This window comes from Tenrec ecaudatus, chromosome 4 (genome assembly GCF_050624435.1).
Source record: "Tenrec ecaudatus isolate mTenEca1 chromosome 4, mTenEca1.hap1, whole genome shotgun sequence".
Lineage (NCBI taxonomy): Eukaryota > Metazoa > Chordata > Mammalia > Afrosoricida > Tenrecidae > Tenrec > Tenrec ecaudatus.
Window position 1 is genome coordinate 58,525,584 of NC_134533.1, and position 18,164 is coordinate 58,543,747.

General features: G+C 50.9%; 1 protein-coding gene across 4 annotated transcripts in view; it reads right to left on the reverse strand.

Annotated features, from left to right (window-relative positions):
* The window catches only part of MICAL2 (microtubule associated monooxygenase, calponin and LIM domain containing 2), a 227,099-nt gene that overhangs the window by 131,691 nt on the left and 77,244 nt on the right, over positions 1 to 18,164 (reverse strand). For all 4 annotated transcript variants that reach the window (XM_075546057.1, XM_075546055.1, XM_075546054.1 and 1 more), the window contains 3 exons: positions 5,885 to 6,092; positions 3,662 to 3,778; positions 1,910 to 2,011 (listed from right to left, as the gene is read on the reverse strand). In XM_075546057.1, coding sequence (XP_075402172.1) covers positions 1,910 to 2,011; positions 3,662 to 3,778; positions 5,885 to 6,092 — 427 coding nt within the window. The remainder of the gene's footprint in view (positions 1 to 1,909; positions 2,012 to 3,661; positions 3,779 to 5,884; positions 6,093 to 18,164) is intronic.

An 18,164-nucleotide genomic window follows, 5' to 3' on the forward strand; every position in this document is an offset into this window, starting at 1 on the left:
AATTAACTGCGCAGTCTACGGCAGACAGGGCTCGTGAGTGGGGAGGTGAGGATCCGGGCCTGTCATACGGGAGGCCAGTGTTGGATTCCCCAACGGGGAGGCAGACTGCATTTCAGGAGAAAGATGAGGCTTTCTACTCCTGTAGAGAGCTACAGTCTCCGAAACTCACAGGAGCAGTGGTCCCCTGTTCTTTGGGGTTGCTATGAGCCGACCTCAACTCAACTCGATGGCAGTGAGCTTGTTTGTTTTCTATAGTTGGAGGATTTGCCTAGCTTCCAATGGCTTCCCGTAAGCCCGCCTTTCCACTGGTGGTCACATGGAGGACCACAGAGCAAGTGATCATCTTTCATAGCAGTCCCTCTCCTCCCAACCCCTGCTTCAGAATAGCCTGACGAGTCCTGTATCCCTGCATCGTCTCTCTGCTCCGGATACTGCTGTTGACTCTGCTGAACGCTAGGCCTTTGTCACGTGAGCCGACATACGGGTTCTCCAGCCACAGTTGGGAGTCCAGCGTTATGGTGACCCCCAACCTTCTTGGCCCCAGGGTTCCGTTCAAGAAGCGTTTCCTTTGTCCTTCTTTGTTAGACATATTTCAACAGGGTCGGGAACGGCCCTGGCTCTCTCACCCAGGGCTTCCCAATTGGGCGTCGCCTTGTCCCCCAGGGGCCATGTGGCAATGTGTGGAGATAGTTTTGGTTGTCCCAGTTGGGAAATGAGGTGCCACTGGTATCTAGTGGGTAGAAGCCAGAGATGACACCAAACATCATATAATGTCTAGGGCAGCTGCCCAAGACAAAGCATTATCTGGCCCCCAGCGTCAACAGTGCCAAGGTTGAAAAGCTCTGGTCATTGGGTCCCAAGGTGCTCAAATGAGTCTCCCTGTCTCATGCCCCTTTTCATGTTCCAGAATGCAGAAACGTACGCAGGCTGAGTGTTGGGTCCTGGACAATCAAGTATCCAGACGTACAGTCCCACCCAGCTCCCCAAATGTGTCATGGGCTCTCAAAGAACAACAGCCAGGTCGATAAGGGAAAAGGCCTCGGCTAGACACGGGTTACTGAAGGTGGGGCATGACATGGGAGTGAACAGAGAGATAAGGATGCGGTGAGAGGGGCCCACATGCCCAGGTCTTTCTGAGGTTGGTCCTATTTCAGGGGGTGTGGTGTGGCCTCAGAAGAGACGCTTCAGCAGGGTGAGCTCACAAAGCGGAACTAGCCCCCGTCAAAGAGGTGCACCGGGGTCCACAGCCACTGGCCTCAAATGAGGACGGGCATAGCCCGCGGTCCAGTGCCCGGCAGGGCTGTGCTGCGGTGCAGGTGATGAAACGCCCAACGGAGGGACTGCCACTGCAGCCGGACTGGAGCCTACCCTAAGAAAGCAAAGTCATCTTCCAGCTTTGGAAGCCTGCGCGTGAGATGTTTTGGGTAAAACGTCTTGCCCAGCAGTCCATGTCCCGGGAGGTTTTGAAAAGAGGAGACAATCTTGGACTTGAAAGTAAATGGATGGCATTGACGCTGTTTTCATAATACCATCGTAGACCAAGTCAGCGTGGAAGTGCGCAACACCTTGGCATAACACCGGTGCGTCAGCAGATGCTCAGTCAATGTATGGCCGCCGACTTCTCTCTTATAACAGTTTCTGTCGACCAGTCCTTCCCCAGCTTCGCAGCGTATTCCCTGCCGCTCCACACATGGGACAACTGAGGTTCCATCCTGGAAACTCCCGAGTCTGTCTCACGGGAGCGTGGAGCTCACTCCACCTCACCACAAATGGGCATCCCACTCCCCCTTCTGCCCAGGAGCCCCCACCCTAGCTTGGGTACCTGCTATCTTGCCCACCCTTCCCCACTTTCTTGCTTGACACTCGCCACTCCTACCCCCCACCGTGACCCCAAGAAGAAGAGCTTCACCTTCCAGCGTGTTCCTGCGGCCGTCGGCACCAACGATGACATCAAATTCAAACTCCGACAGGGAGTGATCCCCCGGGAGAAACTCTGCCCGCCAGCCAATTTCTACCAGGACAGAAGAAGGCGGTGAATTCACAGGAAGTGGTGGGAGCGAAGGTGATTCTACGCCCTTGGTGTTGGCCACTGACAAGTGGGCAACATGCCCAGGTGTGTGCGCCTGGGGCGGACAGAGCCTCCAGAGGAAAGGCTCCGAGGGCTTCAGACCGACACCTGAATCAATTCAAGGTAAACAGCAGCTTCAATTCCATGCTTGATTCCACTGCTTTCAGTGATGGCTTGGGATCAACCTTCATGATTCTCAAGGCAGTTTCACTGCTCGCCCCCAACCCCCACCCCAACTCAATGGTTTCTACCACCTTCTATTCGCCCATCCGGCTCCTTCCACAGTCCGCGTTAAACGGATCTCAAGGATGCTCAGGTGCAGTGAGACCAGTTTGAGATTCTACTTTACTAGCTTCAAAGCATTTTGTTGTCCAGGACTCTGCCCTTTATGAAAACGCCTTCAGGTCGAACCTTGCTGGTTACTTGCATTAGCACTGACTACCTGCTGGAGGGCTAGGGAAAGACCCCCGCGGGTGGAGTGGTTAAGCACGCAGCTGCTGCCTGAAAGACAGGTGAGGCTGTCGGTTCCAGTAAAGACCTGTGACCTTAGAACCCGATGTGGCAGGTCCACTCTGTCCTTTGAGGTCCCTAGCAGTTGGAACCAGGTTTGGTAGGATCTAGGTGAGGGTAAGAACATACAGGGCTCCAGGCGCTAAGTAGCAAATGATGCTCTGCTACAAAAGCCAACTCAGGCCTCCCCTGGATCCTCAAATGCTCAGGCAGAGGCGCCAGGAGGAACCAGAGCTGTAACTTGTGGAGGATGCTATGTGGTCACCGCGAAGCAGAGCCTCCTGGTACAGGCTCTGGACGAGTTTGACACCATAAACCAATTCTCTGGCTGTGGTGTGCCGCCAAAGATTAGAATTTAAATAAGTACGCCAAAGGGCGAAGGAGAAACGCTGCTAAGGAAGAAGATACACCTGCAGTGGTGAGTGTTCTGGCTCATACGTTACACCTCACTAGAGGTTAACAATATAATGTACCACATTCGATCTTGAACACGTACTATAGATTTTCTCTAAAAGCCTTACTCTCCTTACTGGGTGGTCCGCTCTCACATAAATACACGTGCGTGCATCCACACAGCCTGTGATCTGTGTCCACACGCACACAGCACGAGAAGCACGTGGCTGTGTTTGATCCAACGACCAACGCCGAGGATTCTATTTTAATTGGCAAGACTTTGCTGGCCAGAGTACCGCCTCCTGTGACGAGGTAACCAAACTGCTGCCTTCCTCACCAAGCCCTTGGGAGTTGAATAGTAAACTGCACTGATAAAAAGCCAAAGGCTAGTGCTGTTGGGTCAGTGCTGACTGCCCCACTTCCACAGCGGTGAGTCCCGGCAGAAGCAGACCGCCATCACTCGCTCCCAGGGAGCCACTAGTGGGTTCAGAGGGCAGCTCTGCTGACTGGCAGCCACGCGTTTCCATGCCTGCACCACCAGGCCTCCTGGCCTACAGCAACCACAACAGGTGGAAGGTCCTTTGTGTGGAACCGCTCCCCAGAGCTCCCAATAAGAGCGATTCTTAGAGAAACATTTTGCAATGTCCGATTTTTTTTCTGTTTTAGACAGAAGAGAAAGATGAACTGTACTTTGGTTTTCTTGATCTTCAGGAGGCTCTAGAACCTTCACAAACTCCACGTTCACGTGAATTTCAACTCCCAGCATCAGGGCCACCTTGAATAGAATGAGCTGCAGCTGACGAATACCTGCCAGGAAGGAAGGGGAAGAGGGGTGGACTGTCAGCAGTGCCTCCTGGACGCAGCTCACCCCACCTCAGGAACCCTGGCCAGAGCAACAGGCCTACAGGGATCGCCACGGACCACTCAGTACCCACTAAGTGCTCAGCCAAGCATTGCCCGTGCGTGTTCTCTCATCAACCCTTACAGAAACCCTCAGAGAGAACGACCACGATTGTTCTACGGGTGAGAAATTGAGGCTCAACGAGGTCGAATGACTTGCTCCAGGGCGAGCATAATCAGTCCTACACCGTGGAGCCAGGTCGGTTGGATCCCAACACGGAGCTCCTGTCCGGGGATAATGCTGTCATATGATGGAGGCTCTCTTTCCTGTCTCCCCCTGGGTGGGGCAGTGGGCTCGACAAGATCAGGATGGAAGAGGGAACGGGAGAATAAAGACTCATCCGTAAAGTCAGTGGCCATGTGGCTCATGAAGGAGGACTGCGCCTCAGCTCTTCGCCATGCTGTGGGAAGGGGATAGGTTACCCCATTGAGCTGGGCGCATGGCTCTCCACCTTCTACCCACTCTCCAGAACGTCCTCGTTTCTTCCTGGCCATTGAGCACACATGGGTAGACCGCCCGAGTGTTTTCTGCACAACGCGAGGCTGTCGGCGTGCTGTGGGCCCCCGGTATTTTGTGTGTGAGCTCATTTTACCTTTAGGAAGCACCTATGATGTGCCAGGTGCCCGGCGATGTGGCACACACCCTCCGGTGGAGGAAGCACAGCTGGAGAGCATGGAGTAGGGCATGGAGGCTGGGTGACAGGTGAGTGGGAGAGCAGGGCCTGAGTGGGAGCCCAGCCAGCCAAGTGAGGAGTGACCATGGGTATAAAATCCCATGGAGAGAGTAAGGGACCCCAAGAAGACAGGTGGTTTGGGAGCTCAGCAGAGACCAGAGACTTCTGAAAATCACTTCCACACGGCAGTTGGGAGCTCTCTGCAGGGTTCTCATTCCAAATGGGTGACTGACATACATTCTTCCATGGATGGCGGAGAACATCCTGAGAGCTGACACTGCAGCTTTCTGGGGAAATCCAAATCTCTTTCCATTGAGCGCCTGGCATTTTCTCATCCCAGAATGGGAGTCAACTCAGGCCGCTGCTGGTAAAAGTCTCCTGGATCAGACTAAATTATAGCCTATGTGGCGGAATAACTCTTTCCAGCCAGCCCCACCCAAACCTCACACCCTATTTTCATGGAGTCTTATCCTCATTAGAGCTCTCCCCTCACATCCCCTGATTCTTAAGCTAGACGACCCACAGCTGCTGCTTGCTCTCTTGGGAGATGGGGTGGTGGTGGGGGATGCCAGGCGGTCGGCAGCACTTACAATGAGCTAGACCCTGCAGTAGGCCTTAACTCTAATTTCCAGGATGTCAACTTGAGGCCTGCAAAGGGTAGACTAGAACGCAAGCCACAATGAAAGAAGAGGGTTTGACTCCAGATCTGCTCCGATCCTTGAGCTGTCTCCACAGTGTGAGCCTCCTTGGCTTCTGGGAGTTCCCCCTGGCCGCCTGTAAGGCCGCTGCAGACCTCCTCTCAGCACAGGGCCACCTCTCCCAGAGCCTGCGGCCTCGGATCTCGATCCCAGAGACTCCAGGGGTCATCCAGCAGAGACACTGGCGTGCTCACCAGGGAGGCCCATGCCCTTCCGCGCCCTGCCCTCCTTCTCTAGCTGAAGTCCCTTCAGGGTGCCCTCTCTTTTGAAGCCCTGAGAGCACTGGTCCAGGACCTGCCAGGGAACGTGAATCCGAGGGTGCCATTCCTCTGTCCTACAACTTGCGATGGTGCCCAGAACTGGCAGTACAAGGTCCAAATGCCTTAGCTCAAGAGGCCCTCCCTGAGCTGGCCCACTGCATACGTCTGCAGTTCCTGAGCACCCACATCCTGCTTCCTGCAGACAGACCAAAGGACAAAATGTGCCACAGACCCGGCCCCTTAGTGCATGTAACCTAGTGGAGCAGAGCACATGACCTGGGACAAAGCACTAAGAAGAGACCCCTCACCCCCGCACTCCCCGGGACCCGTAGGATAGAGAGGTGTGTCCCCTCCCGGGATGTCCCCATGGGGCCTACTCACTGATGTGGTCGATGGAGCCTGCACAGAACTTCCCATAGAACTTCTTGGCCCCCAGGCCCCGCAGATCGTGGATGGTGAACGGCCAGAGGTGCAGCACATTGTTGCGGGAGAAAGTGTCCCTCTTCTCCACCACGACCACTTTGGCCCCCAGGTAGGCAAGTTCAATGGCAGTGCGCAAGCCGCACGGTCCGCCCCCAATGATGAGACACTGTGGAGGAGAGGGGGGGGGGATGAGCCGTCACCTCTAGAGTAAGGACACGAGGCCCCAGTCCATCCGCACGATGACGGAGGAGCAAACTCCAGCCCGCTCAAATCAGCCAGCAAGTGCAAATGCAGCACCTTCTAGGACCCGTCATTTGACCATCCAGAGTATGTTACTTGAGGACCTACTATGCTCCAGCCACTCTGCCAATCTCTGGGAAGGAAGCACAGGTAAATGTGCACAGATTCAGTCCAACTGCACTGGATTTAAATCCCAGCTCCAGCATTTGACCTGCTGTCTTCTGGTCTGTGGGTCTACTAGCCTTTCCTGGGAGGGTTATGAAGTAACCTTGAAAAGCATGCTGAGTTTGGCAATGGGTTCTCACATAGGCCACCGAAGGCACAAACAACAGCCGGAAAAAGGAGTGTTGAGACTCCATCGAGATTCAAAACATGTTTGTGCTTCAAAGGGCATGACCCAAAAGCAAAAAAAACAAAAAACAAAAAACAACTCACAGAATGGGGAGAAATGTTTGCCTGCAAATCATCTATCTGTTGAGGGGCTGTGTGGTAGCTAAATAATCTGGTATTAATTTGGGACTTGAGAGGATTAAGAGTGAAGGTGAGGGGTGATGGAGGACAATGTAATATGGAAAAAATAATCTATAACTTATCAAAGGTTTGTGAGGGAGGGCGGGTTGTAGGGAAGGGGAAGAAATGGGGAGCTGACTTCAGGGACTCAAGTGGGAAGAAAATGCTTTGAAAATGATGATGGCGGCATATGGGCAAATATGCTTGACACATTGGAAGAATATACGGACTATAATAAGAGATGTAAGAGCCCCCAATAAAAGTTTTTTTTTTTAAAAAAAGGGAAAAATGAGTGAAGGGGTAGAGTCTAGTCTGTCAATTGGCTCATGGCCAACGAGGCCTCTGTGTGGGCATGGCCTTCTCCAGAGGATTCTGGGAACTCCTGAATTTTCCTCCCTGGAGGTAGGAGACTCTTTCTCCGCTCACTCCCTGTGAGACATTTCGGATGAGAAGCCACCCTGATGCAGCCAGAACCTTAGGAGCTGGAGGAACCACGTGGAGACCCCTGCCAGCACTGAGATGCTTACAATGCCACTGGATCCACAAGACTTCCCACCCACTGGATGTGATCTTCCTGCATTTGGCATCATTGTATGTGTTTCGTGAGTCTGCGGAGGATTTTATAGATTGGTATTGAACCTATGGGCTAACATCGGATTTATGGACTTGATCTAGATTGGGCTGGGATATTTTTTCTCAATATTCAATTGCTCTTGTATGTGAACCTCTTTCTTATACACATGAGTGTCTATGTATTTGTTTCTAGTCTACCGGGACTAACACAGGGACTAGAATCTGCAATCTATAAAGAACTCCTATGGGTCAAGGACTAAAAAGACAAGCCCATCCTTTTAAATGGGCAAGTTACTTGACTAGAGATTTCTCCAGAGAAGACAGTCAAGTGTACAATAAGCACACAAAAAAGTGTGCAACATCCTCAATCATCAAAGAAACGCCAATCTCAGCCACAAGGGCCTACCACTTCCCACCCACCAGGATGTCAACGATCAGAAAAAGTAGACAGTAAAAAGCATGGGTGAGGCTGGAGAACTGGGAACCCACGTGAGCTGTGGGTGGGGATGTGAAACGGTATATCTGCTGTAGGACACGGTTTGGTGGTTCCACAAACAGCTCCGTGTGACTCAGCCCTCTCATTCCTAGGTACACACTCAGAATGGGTGGACATGTCACGGAACCAGAGGCATGTACTCTGACATTCATTACAGCATGGCTCACAAGGGCCCAGAGGTGGACACAAGGCAGATGTCCACCCATCAATGTCGGCATAAATGTAAGGTAGTCTGATGGCCATTGTGGGCAGAGGTGAACCGGCCCCAGGTGGGCCTTCCACAGGCACTGTGAAACAAGACGAGGGTCCTCCCCTAGGGAAACTGCAGTCTACCAGGAGAGAAATGAGGCACAGAACGCCTAGCTCAGCTTGCTCAGTTACACCGAGCAAACGTCTTTCTGTTGGAAGGCTGCCTAGTGAGGGATTCCAACGCCCTGTCGAAGAAAAGAAAATGGAGGGTGGCTCTGTGAGGTAGGCTCACCCCAACTTGGCCCTCGGCCCTGCTTTCAGGCAGCCCCCTGAAGTAGCAGTTCACCTGGGGGTCTGAAGGGCTGAAGCAAGAGGCAATAAACAGTCAGGCAACAGGGAAGAAGGCGTGCACCCACGCTTCGCTCTTTGACAATGCGGAGGGATCTGGAAACATGCCCCTGCTCGGGATCAAGCCTTATCTTAAGCAAATACATTCCCCCTTCCTCTAGCAAATACTCCATCATCCAGTTATCACTCATCTGGGACCTCGGGGTCTCAGAGGGAAAGTACAAGCAAGCAGATTAGATGCTCCCACACCACAACCAGTGTGGCTGCTTGGAATTTTCCAGAGTCTGTAGAAACCTGATGAGGGGAAATGAAGTCACTGCTGAGATACAGCTTCCCCCAGAGACACCGAGGAGTGGGTCCGCAAGCCCACTCGTTGTTTCCTGTGCCGCACACTCCCCCTCCCAGCCTAGCTCTGCTCATGAGCTCACACCCCAAGCAGCCCCCCCCCCCAGCATAGCCAGACAATGAGAGTCATTTACAGAGCAACACTCAGCACTTCAGTACTTGTGAGGTTGGCTGGGGGGGGGGGGGAAGGGGGGTGATGGTGCGTGTGTGTGTGTGTCCACTGCATTTCTATGTCGTTAGTGCACCTTTTCCTGTTTGCGGAGTTCTGTCACCTCCACGGAGGTGGGGTAGGAGGATGTGGGGTCGAGAAAGGTAGCAGGAAGGGAAGAATGGTGGCCAGCCGGCCTCCGTCCGTGCAGCAGGCCTGACTCCACCTGGCTCTGAGGACCAGCGAGAGAACCGTTTCCCAGCAGCCAGGGAGCTGCTGTGTACTTTGATGCGAACAGTAGCTGGCGCACCGCTCCTGACCCTGCGGACTGACCCTGCGAGCGCACCACGCAGAGCTCGGTTTTCCCACAGCGCGGGCTCTCCCTCACACCGGGGCCCAGCACGTCAGAGATGCCAGTCAAACGCGAGGCCAGAGGCGAAGAAAACACCAGCGGGCCGAATTATACAAAGGGAGAAAATTCGGCGCAGATGTTATCAAGACTGGAGGGAGGGCTTGTTGGCAGAGGCCAGGCCAGTTCCTCTCCGAACACGCTTGTTATGATTAACACAGGAACTCGGCATTCTGACAGCAGGCCGAATACCGGAGCAGCTACATGCCTGGGCAGGGGTGCAGGACAGCAGACGGCTTCCCCCGTGTGCCCACCGCGGATGCTCTGGAGGTTGGCAAGTCCAAACAGATCGTGGGTGCAAAGAGCTCTCTGGTAGCTCAACCCGGGAGCCCTCTCTGTGCCCAGCCCCTGATACCCACCTCACCTGTGTAAGGAAGCAGTGATTTTCACGAAGACCCGCCTGCCAGCTCCCTCACACCAAGGGCTGTGCATTTTCACGCCAGGCCTGCCTCCCAGCTAGGCCGAGCGCACCCCGAAAGCTTCCCTGAGCCAGTCGCAGGGCACACAGAGAACCTCCATCCAGACTGGGTGGAGGGATGAACTTCCCACATCCTCCCCGCCCACCCGGGCCTGGCTCCCCATCCGTCCATAGCCGGGAGGCTGGCTTCCTGTCAGCCAGGGTTCATGTCTGCGGATTCCCACCCAGACAGGGGGAGCCGGGGTCTGCCAAGGCCACCAGCACCATGGATGTCAGCATATTGTGTGCTCGGGTGACATGAATCATTACCCAGTGGGGAGCAGGGCAGACCAGCCTCCAGCAGGAAGTGCACAGATAAACTCCGCATGAGTGCGAGGGGGACAAACACCACATGGAAAGCCAGCTCTTGATTTATAAGGGGCTGGCGTGAGGGAGATGTTGACCGACTCACCCACAGACAGGGTGCAAAAGGTGGGCTCAGTTCCGTCCACACAGAACTCGCGGGAGCCGTGCCAAGCACGCTCATCAATCTCCAGAGAAAGACCCAAGGGGACCCAGGGCGACCCAGGGGCTGAAGTCTGTAGGCTTGATTTCCGCTTCTGAATTTGGCTTTCATATCTAAAAGGCAGTGTGTCTGGCCGGCACTTCACCGAAGTCACCCTCACCACCACCCGTGCAGTCGTTTCTCACAATAAAACCAAAGTACGACTCACTGCCATCGATCCCACCCTGAGTCACAGTGAGCCTGCATGACAGAGGAGAATTTCCCTGGTCTGTTTTCACCCTTTACTGGAGTGGGAAGTGGGAAGTCTCGTCTTTCTCCTGTGGGGCAGCTGGCGGTTCAGAACTGTTGACCTTGAGGTTACAGCTCAGCATGTGACCACCAGGCCCTCAGGGCTCCCTGCCCTCGCTGCATGAGAAGGGAAAGGCAGAGAAGAGGGATCAACCTGTCCAAGGATCCCTTCTTATCCTCTTTGTTTTAATGGAAGAAACTGAGGCAAAAGAGGGTAAGAGTATTCTAGTAGGTCACATAATGAGGGAGTGGTCAGGTCCGGAATTGAACCTGTGATGGATTGAATATGCACCTCCCCAAAATACATATTGAAGTCCTAACTTCCAGTCCTTGTGGGTAGGGCCTTGCTTGGAAATAGGCCTTGGAAGATATTGTCAGTTAAATTAGCATGTCAAATTATAGTAGGGGGTCTCTAATGCAATCTGAGTGGTGTCCAAAAAAGAAGATATATGTATCCATACATATATGTGCGCGTATTTTCATGTGCCTGTGTGTGTGTGTATCCCACTTGCTTCCAAAATGATTGCCATCCATAGTGACCCAGACATGATGGGATAGCTTTGCCCCATAGTTTCCAAGCCTGAAAATCTTTACAAAAGTACACAACCTCCTCTTTCTCCCTCAGAGTAACGGATAAGTGAGCCGCTGACATTTGGGTTAGTAGCTAAGCACCTTAGCCACGGCACCACTAGGGATTCAGTAAAAGGAGAAGAGACAGGTAAACAGAGAAGGGGCCCCAAGTGACTATGGAGTGATATCCCAGCTGCAAAACAGGGCACCCCCGACCACCGAAAGCTGGGAGAGACTAATGAGGCCCTTCCCACAGACTCAGAGAGAGTATGGCCCTGCCGACACCCTGAATTTGGTCTACCCACCTCCACACCTATAAAGCAATAACTTACTCTTCTTAGAAGCCATTTGGTGGGCAGTGCTTTGTTATGGCAGGCCTACAAATGCACCCCCCAACCTAGCAACACAGGCTCCCGGTCCAGGCTTTTCCTAACTCCCACCTTTTGGGGCTTGTGGCCAGTGAAGGACAACGTCGGGGTCCCTGGGATAATGCACATGGAGGCTGCCTCGCACAACACAGGTGGGCGATCTCACGCCTTCTCCACGGAGGACAGCTCTGCGCAGCAAGGCGGGTTCCCAGGGGCTCTTCTGGGACAAGGACTGTGCCCAGACTTGGCTTCACGCACTCCCCTGGATGAAGGCTCACCGCTGGGATGGAGCCTGAGCTATGCAAGTGCTGAGACGCTACTGTGACAGGTGCCACATAGCAGAGCACCTAGGCTCCCCAGGACCCGGGGAGAGCCGTCTATCCTGGCTCCGAGCCCCACCTGGTGCTGTCTCCCCGGCAGTAGTCGTCCAGTCTTTCCAGCCTGCTGCTCACAGGCCAGCTCCCTGGGACAGTGCTAAGGGGCCAGGGATGTGCCGCCAGGTGGGCTTCTGCAGCCCCACTGGCTCAAGGACAGGCTGTAGGTCCGCGTACACCTCCACCCAGGCAGGGAGGAAGACTCTGGCTGTCCCTGGGCCACCATGAGAACAGCCAGCTCACTTCAGGACTACAGGAACGAGAGTTTTAAAATCTAAACGCCACCCACAGACCAGCTGGGGGCAAGTGGGAGCTTAGACTGGGGCCGGACCTGACAGCCCAGGCCTGCAGGGCAGTGCGGAGGAGAAGCCACGTCAATTGATCGTGGTCAACTCGGCTTCTAGCCGGAGTTCGTTCAGGGCCGCCTTAGCTCTCATCTGACTTGACCTGCCTTTGCCCTGGTCCTGCACCTCCATAACAAGCACACACCATTTACAAACCTCAGCGATAGGGAGAGAGGAAATGGAAAGAGGGTACCCTGCTTCCCCTCAGAAAGCAGTAATAGTACAAATCCCTCAGAGAAACATCCCATTCCTCTCGGCTCTTCCCTTACAGCGTGAGCTGGCACACGCTTCATTTTTCTTGTTTTAAAATTAGGTTTTATGATGATTTCTTTGGTGAAAATATGCACAGTGACGCACATGCCTTCAACAACGTCTGCACGTGTGATCTGGTGATAGGGTGACACTGGGTGGAACCACCGTTCTCGCTCTCGTCAGCTTCCACTTGAACTTTGACATTAGCAACGGGCGGTCTATTCTGCACCCAGGCTTGGCCATGTTCCCGAGGGATAACATTAAGCTCTTCTCCACTGTCTCTTTCCACAGGTGTAGCCAAGCTCGCTCTCGTGTATTCTGACTGGCGAGGTCTGCGTGGAGGGTCCCCGTTCATGTTGTTGAGAAAGGTCTTTCCAATGACTAGTCTGGCAAAATTCAAAATTCTACCATGAGATCGCCCCCATGGTTTTTATCACCAAGGTCATCTATTCCAACTGCGGATCCTTCTATTTTATTTCCAACTTTCATATTCCGATCATCAGCAATCATCAGTGCCTCTTGGTGACATGTTTGATCAATTGGTAAGCATCTTTAACTCATCTCAGTGCATAAACTTAAACAATAGGTGTGTCCACTTGTCTTTCTTGTAGGTTCCTGGCTGTGTTCCTATTGCTGACCGCAGCGTACATCAGGATAGGTTTTGAAAGGTTCCTTTTGATGAGGAATATCGTACTAATGCTGTTCAATTTGTCATTTCTGGAATAGTCGACCATAAACTTGTCCAATTCACAATGGGTAATACCAGTCTATTTCAGTGCATTAATGTCTAGGATATCAACCTTCACGCATTCCATTTCATTTTGACAACCCTTTCACTTCATTTTGGGCAACCAACTAGCCTCAGTTCATACTTCAAATATACTCCATCCCAATTATTAATGGGTGTTTGCAGCTGTTTCTTCGAACTCTGAGTCATGCCATATCAGCAAATGAAAGTCCTGAAAACTCTACACCACACCAATCAGGTGGACCCGATTTTGAAGAAGCAGCTCTTCCTCAGTTGTATTTTGAGTGCCTTCCAATCTGAGAGAAAATTTTCTAACATGATATCAGACAATGCCCTTCTGCTACCCATGCGGTTTCCCCTGGCCTTTCCTCACCCCTCTACTCCGTCCCCCTCCCGAAGTGGATCACCAGGTCCTTCTTCCTAGTCTGTCTTAGTTTGGCAGCTTCATTAAAACTCGACCACCATGACATCTTAAAAATCTCGACGCCACAGCTTCAGTCATCACCGCAACATACAACAAGCACCACACAGCCCACTGACGGATGAGCGGTGGTTCGGATAGATCCCTCCCTCTTTCCATCCACCAATCCATCTTCTTCTTTGCTCCATTTCAGTTAAGAGCCACCACATTTCCTCCCAAATATTCCAAGGTGGGAATCATTAGCTAGAGTTCAATAGTGTTCAAGATCTTTAAAAAAAAAATTTAGGTCAAATGTACTGGGGCAAAAAATGTACATGTCTAAAGCATAGCATTTTCTAGGACATGGTAGGATAGATTTAGGTTTTTATTACATCAGTTTTCTCCCCATAAGTGGTCTTTCTTCCAATTGACCCCACGAACCCTTCCTTATCCTTTGGGCATCTGAGGTGGGATCTTGAGATATACTATTTTCAAGAAGCTACTAGGTCAGAAGTGACTTTTTAAAAACTGGGGGTGATGGCTGAGAGACCTACAGCTACTGGCAGGTTCCAGTAGGAAAACTGTAATTGTGACAGGGCACCTTTCCCCTGCCAGGACTCAGTGACTCCCGGGAGGGGCCAACATTATGGACAACTTCGCCCAAAGTGAAAGGCAGACCAGCGCCTGAGCCTCGGCCAACCCAAAGAACTCCAGCCAGGGCTGCAGTCGGTAGGTCCTTAATCTTTCTGTTGGCAGACAATGCCACTGAACAGGTGCCATGATTGAGAGCCACCTGAGGTCAAGAAGGGGCGTCCTCTGAGAATCTTCACTATACTAGACCTGCACCAGACACCTAAATTATCAGGGGCTTCAAAAAATTCATGGGAAAATTCCATTAACTTACCATTCCACGAACTTTTTGAAGCCCCTCATGCATTACTCAGTGAGTCCTTCCAGGAGCCATGGTGAAAACCACATTGCTGGGTACCTTAGATTCCAAAGCGAGATGGCCCCGACAACTAACCATTCACTGGGTACCTAACTCTACGTGAAGCCTTGTTCTAATATACATGCTTCACAGAGATTAACGCCTTCAAACCTCATCACAGCCCAAGGAGAGAAAACTAAGGCACAAACATGGTTGGCTCGTGTCCCTTAGCACGCGGTTAGTAAGTGGAGGCATGAGTGGGGCAAGCCCAGCTAGCCTGGTTCTACAGCATAAACCCACACTTACCCTATTTTGTTGTTGTTGTTGTTGCCAGTAAGTCAGGTCCAGCTCATGGATGCGGTGTGGGCAGCGCCATGAACACTGCCTGCACTTCCCTGGCTTGACGACCATTACTACATGACAGTCCACTGCTGCACCTACTGGGTCAATCCATCGCAATGAGTATTTCTACTTGCCATTGGCCCTCTGCGTTTAGCGGTGGTACTGCTTTTAGTGGTGGGTCTTTTCTGATGACAGGGCTGAAGTATGCAAGAAGTCTTGCCATCTTTCCTTCCAAGAACATGCTAGGCTTGCATTTCCTTGAGTTTGGTTTGCGTTTTTGGTCATCCACAGTCATTGCAATCTTCCTCGTCAACACCGCAGGTTGAGTGCTTTTGGGTTTTGGGTTTTTTTTTTAGCTTTCTGTCAGATTACTCAACTTCTGCATACATATGAGGTGACTGAAAAATACTCTGGCTTGGAGTCAAACCCTTTAGTTATCAAAGTGGCATTTTTGCCTTTTAAAACTTTAAAGAGATTCCCCCCACCCCCTCCCACACACACTGAATTATACATGCAGAAACTGTTGAATTAACCCAGGGACAAGGGAACAAGTGATCTAAAATTGATCTCAAGGAGGGCACAGGATGCCAGGTGGGTTTGAACAAGTGCAATGTAACAGAGAGGAATTAATGAAACCCGAAAGAAGGTCGAACATGAGAGTGGACAGGAAGAAAGTAAAAAGAAATAGAGGAAAGAACTGGGAGGTAAAGGACATTTATAGAGGTCTAACTACAGCCATGTACATATGTAAATATATCTATATATAATGATAGGGAAATAGATCTATGTACATATATTTATATGTTAAGTATTAAGTAGCCAATGGACATTAGGCCTCTACTCAAGTACTCCCTCAACACAAGAACACTTTGTTCTAATAACCCATAATTCTGTGATGCTTACTTTCCTGGCACGATCGCTGAAGACAAAATGGGTGCATAAGCAAATGTGGTGAAGAAAGCTGATGGTGCCCATCCATCAAAAAATATAGCGTCTGGGGTTTTAAAGGTTTGGTGATAAACAAGTGGCCATCTAGCTCAGAAGCAACAAAGTCCACATAAAGAAGCATACCAGCCTGTGTGATCATGAGATGTCTATGGGATCAGGTATCAGGCATCAAAGACCCAGAACAAAAAAATCATATTAAAGTGAATGAAGGGGAACACAGAGTGGAGACCCAAACAAAGCCCATCTGTAGACAATTGGACATCCCCTCACAGAAGGGTCACAAGGAAGAGAGGAGCCAGTCAGGGTGCAGTACAGCACCGATGCATCATACATTCCTCTAGTTCTTTAATCCTTCCTCCCCCCACTAGCATGACCCCAGTCCTACCTTACAAATCCGACTAACCCAGAGCATGTACATTGGTACAGATAAGAGCTCAAAACATGGGAGATCCAGGACAGATAAACCCTCAGGTTCAATAATGAGAGCAGCAATACCAGAAAGGGAAGGGGAAGGTTGGGGGAGAAGGTAGAAGGGGAGAAGTTGGGGGGAAACTGATCACGATGATCTGCATATAACCCCCTCCCAGGGGATGAACAACAGAAAAGTGGATAAAGGGAAACAGCGGTCAGTGTAAGACATGAAAAAAAAAGTATAAATTATCTAGGATTCATGAGGTGGGATGGGGGATGTGCTGATACCAAGGGCTCAAGTAGAAAGAAAATGTTTTGAGAATGATGATGGAAACATATGTACAACTGTGCTTGACACAGTGGATGGATGTATGGATTGTGATGAGAGCTGTACAAGCTCCCAATAAAATGATTTTTTAAAATGTGTGCAGACCTAGATGGCATATATGGCTTCCTAATTTAACATCCTGGTTTAATTAATAAAAGTCTCTATGATTTTGTAGCAATAGCTATGTACTTCTTAGAATATAACTTTATCTAATCCTGGACCACCCTCACAGTCATTGCTGTGTGAGCCCATTATTGGGATTTAAGTTCAAGGCAATGAACGCATCTACACTTCGATAGTGGTGATGATTACACAGCATTGGGAATGTACTAGAAGCCACTGAACTTGAATGTGGTTAAAATGAAAAAAAAATTGTTATGTGACTTTTACCTCAATAAAACCATTAAACATTAAAAAAATAAAGAAACTGTTGACTTGGTGCATGCCTTTCTGTGTATATTCTCAACCACAGAAAGACATCAAAAACGGTCTTTTGGTGCAGATGGACCCAACGTAATTTGTTGTTTGATTTCTTAACTGCTGTTTCCATGGACACTGACGGCTGGTGTAATAGAATGAAATCACTGACCACCTCAATTCCTCTCCATTTACACTGAGGCTTATTGATCCAGTTGTGAGGATTTTTGTTCCTCTTCCCAGGGGCAATCTGTACTGAAGGCTATAGATTGGAACAGAAGCTTGCCCACCAGGTTACATTGGTCTAGTATCACATGCAAATAAAGGACAGAGCTAGGAGTCATTGTCAGGCACACTGGATTTCAGCCTCTTGTTCTTTCTTCTCTAACATCCTCTCCATCATCTTTCTCCAAAGTGTTAGGGTTGCTACCCCCTCCAGAGTCCTCTTGCTTTCGCTCTCTTCCCTCATGGGTACTGAGGCTCCTTCAGTGCAACCACCTCATTTCACCTCCGCTCACGGAACAGACAAGACTTATTCAATCGGTAGACAAGCACCTTGGCTGGACTGATCTCTGCAGCAAGCACCAGGGAGCCTGGCCATCGATCTGCACAGAAACCTGCAGCTTGAGCGCGCACCGATTCCTCCTTCTCTGAGCTCCACAAAGGAAGGTCTATTTGCTTGAGCTCAGTAGCTCCTCCTGGGCTGAGGGCCTGGGGAGAGCAAGGTCACCCCACCATTCTGCAGCTCTATCTGGTTTGCTGTCACATCCAAGGCTAACTGCGCCACCCAAAGCCCTGGAGCCATCCCCGAGGAGGAGGCACCAGGTAGGATTGTGGTATAAGAATGCACTTCTCATACTCAGTAAGAATAGACTCACCTTCTTCGCTTGCCCCCACCCTCTCATTACAGGGCCTCGCGTCTGAGAGGCTGGTACTGGATGACTACTGCAGGTGCAGTGAGTCATTTAACGTGGCTCTTCTAGCCAGAATCGCCAACTCCCACCAACACCCTTCCCTGCTTGCGTCCATCGCATTTTCTTTCTTATTGTTGACATCGTGCCTATCAGCACAGGGTTCTCTTTTGTATTTGGTTTACTAGTTTGCCCTACGACTCTCGCTGTGGAATGTCAGGTTTACCAGAGCAGGCTCTTGCCTTTTTTCTTTATGGTTCTATCGCCAAAGCTCAGAGGAGTCGTGTCCTAGAAACACTTACCACATGAATGAAATGAAATCACGCTTTTTCTCCAAATCAGGATGCACAAGAGGTTAAATGATAGCTCCTAGCCAACACTGACCAAGTGCTTCCTTTGTCTGGGTACTGTTTCAGGACTCTATTTAT